A 2,926-nucleotide genomic window follows, 5' to 3' on the forward strand; every position below is an offset into this window, starting at 1 on the left:
TTTCAATCCTGTAAAAGCGTTTTTAAATCCGTTTAATCGTTTCGGTGTTATCCATTAGAATGCAAATGTCGGTAATTCCCGACCTTTCAGCATCCTCTTAAGCCTAATTTTATGAACTCAATAATTGTTTGCATATGTATAATTCGTAGTTCCGGCTGGTATCATCTTGTACCAACAAACTTCCAAATTTTTGTACAAAGCCAATATTGGCACATGTAACAGCTCCAGACGCCATATTGGACTAAGAAAAGGTAACGGAAATCTAAATTTCTTAAATTTTTTTGGTTCTCAGCATAATCCCTACCAGCCGGAACTACATTGATGCCTATATACTTTAATCGTGGAGAAGGATTTTTAAATCTTGCCTTTAATTATGTTTATTTTGTTTTGGAAAATAATCGTGTTCGATAAAACAGACGACTTCAGGATCGCCTTAATATTTTTTTTCACTAATTGTAAGTTGAGTTAAAATTATTTAACTTTTTAACTCAACTTTTATTTTTTTACTAATCCTGTTTTTGCACGTAATTTAATAATCATAACATTAGCCATAACTTAATAAAAAAGAAACTGCTCATCTGACACAAAATGTGCGTGCGTGTGGTACAAGATGGTATACGTTTTAAAAATATATGCAGAAAAGTACGGAAAAATGATTCAGACAAAAATATACATATGATGTTACAGAGGTTACATATTACAGATTGTATACTTGAAAAAAAAAACTGTTTTCTTTATATCAATTTATTAATCTTGTTATTTTGCCTCAATATTATATACTTTTATAATAAAATAATAAATTTGGAAAATAATAAATTTTTTTTGTTAAAAGAACGAAAAACTTTATAGATATCTTTCAATTCCAAGGAGAAGCCGAATATGTCGGATTTTTACCGATTAAATCTCCTTTTCTCCCCGATCTTCTGTCCTCGGATATTAGCCGGGATACTCAGAATACACATGCAGCATTCTTCCTAAGCATCCCGTACACACCCAATTTACGGTCCCGCCAAGGTCCTGTTTTCTGAACTTTGACTTCCTAACGGGATAATAGGCGAGAGAGGGACATCATCATCTTCTTCCAGGAATAATGATAATCTTAAAAAATCGATTTTTTTTTCGAAAATTGATTTTATCATTATTTGGGACCATAAAACTTTTACCCTTTTTAGATCATACAACTTTTGTCTGGAACATTTTTATGTAACTTTTCTTACAATATTTGTTAAAATTATAAACCACTTTTATATACTTTTATATTATTATATATTTTTTTAATTTTCAATATCTTGCACATAGCTAGTTTAGTTTTTAGCATTTAGATAAAAATTGATTAATTTCTATAAATGATAAAAATACATAAATATGAAAAAGACCATTTACAAAAATTTTAATTTATTTAACTAATTATGTCGTGATTGTTGAATAAATTTAATTATTATTTTATTATAATATAAATTATAAGTTCTTATTGATTTTATACATGAATTAATATTATATTTTGAATTTTTATTTCCCAGGTACAATTTTTCCTATCTTTACTTCAAAATCGAGCGACGTTGCCCACCAAACTTGTAATGTTAGAAAATTCGATCTTAAGAACTCCAAAGAAGAGACATGCACATAAGCTAATGGATCGTCAATGGGATTACAATGATTCATTGGCAATTGCTGGCGGATTTGATCGGTTACCATTATTTTATAAACTTGGATATGAAGTATGGTCAGTTCATAGATCTATGAATCTTTTACGTTATAAGGATTCCAAATTTATTATTTCCGAAAATGGACAAAGTGTTGAATTAGTAATACCAGAATAAAATCTCGTTAAATTCTACAATATAAATGTTTTTTCAATATTTTAATAACATCGTATTTTAATTGTTAATTAAACATAAATATGACATAAATTAAACATAGATTTGATTATATTTTAACAAGTTGTATTGATACATTACGATAATAAATTTCTTAAGCACTTATTTCGGTTTTATTTCTAATCCAATGTCGAAGTAATATCATATCTGTGTATACACCAGGCGAATACTTATCAGCACAACCGTCTCCCCACGAAGTTATACCGAGGAGAACATTTTCAATATTCACTAATGCCCCTCCAGAATCACCCTACATATACATAATAATATATAGTAAGTGTGAATAATAATAATAATAATAATAATAATAATAATAAAAAAATAAAGAGTAATCATTTATATTTACAAGTGTCTTACTTGACAAGCATCTATGCCTCCTTCCTGGAATCCATAACATGTCATCCGAGGTGTCACTATATATCTATTTGCATAATCTTTCTGGCATATCGTATTATTTATTAGCGGTACTGTTGCGCATTGCAGATTTTTCGATAGAACTGGCATGATAGTACCGTTGAATTTCTATATATTTTATAGAAGTTTAAATTTTTATATAGATACAAAACAAGTTTTTAAAAAATGACAATTATTTAAACGACAATATTATTTTATGTCAGAATATACTTCATTACCTGATAGTATCCCCAACCGCAGATTATACCCCATTTCCTACGAACGTATCTGTTTGATGCCAAGGCAACCGCTTTTGTATGTTTATCATATGTAAATTTTTTCACTTGAAGAACAGCGACATCATAGTCATTGATCGTATTATTATAGTTTTCGTGTATAAAAAAGTTGATTACGGTATGAACAGTACAGTTTTTGTAAAGAATGGAAGATCCACTACACAAAGTCATTTCTTTTAAAGGATCATTAGTTCTATAATATAAAAATATAATATATTACTCTGGCTCATATAATTAAAAATTAAGAAGTATCAAATGAAGGGCAAGTGAGCCTTGCACGAAATTAGTGCTAAAATTACATATATTTAAACAATACTCATTATCACCCAAACGTTTGTCTCTTATACACATCTCTGAGCG

The 2,926-nt window shown here is 28.7% G+C and overlaps 2 protein-coding genes across 3 annotated transcripts in view; one reads left to right on the forward strand and one right to left on the reverse strand.

The window, feature by feature from the left end:
- The window catches only part of LOC105463033 (flavin-containing monooxygenase FMO GS-OX-like 2), a 36,559-nt gene extending 34,647 nt beyond the window's left edge, over positions 1-1,912 (forward strand). For both annotated transcript variants that reach the window (XM_011710041.1, XM_011710042.1), the window contains exon 6: positions 1,521-1,912. In XM_011710041.1, the coding sequence (XP_011708343.1) occupies positions 1,521-1,820 (300 nt within the window). In that variant the 3' untranslated portion in view covers positions 1,821-1,912. The remainder of the gene's footprint in view (positions 1-1,520) is intronic.
- The window catches only part of LOC105447812 (plasma kallikrein-like), a 4,395-nt gene continuing 3,367 nt past the window's right edge, over positions 1,899-2,926 (reverse strand). The window contains exons 2-4 of the mRNA XM_011686018.1: positions 2,510-2,759; positions 2,235-2,399; positions 1,899-2,127 (exon numbers count right to left, since the gene is read on the reverse strand). Coding sequence (XP_011684320.1) covers positions 1,972-2,127; positions 2,235-2,399; positions 2,510-2,759 — 571 coding nt within the window. The 3' untranslated portion in view covers positions 1,899-1,971. The remainder of the gene's footprint in view (positions 2,128-2,234; positions 2,400-2,509; positions 2,760-2,926) is intronic.

The sequence above is a fragment of the Wasmannia auropunctata genome, unplaced genomic scaffold, assembly GCF_000956235.1.
Source record: "Wasmannia auropunctata unplaced genomic scaffold, wasmannia.A_1.0 LD336092.1, whole genome shotgun sequence".
NCBI lineage: Eukaryota > Metazoa > Arthropoda > Insecta > Hymenoptera > Formicidae > Wasmannia > Wasmannia auropunctata.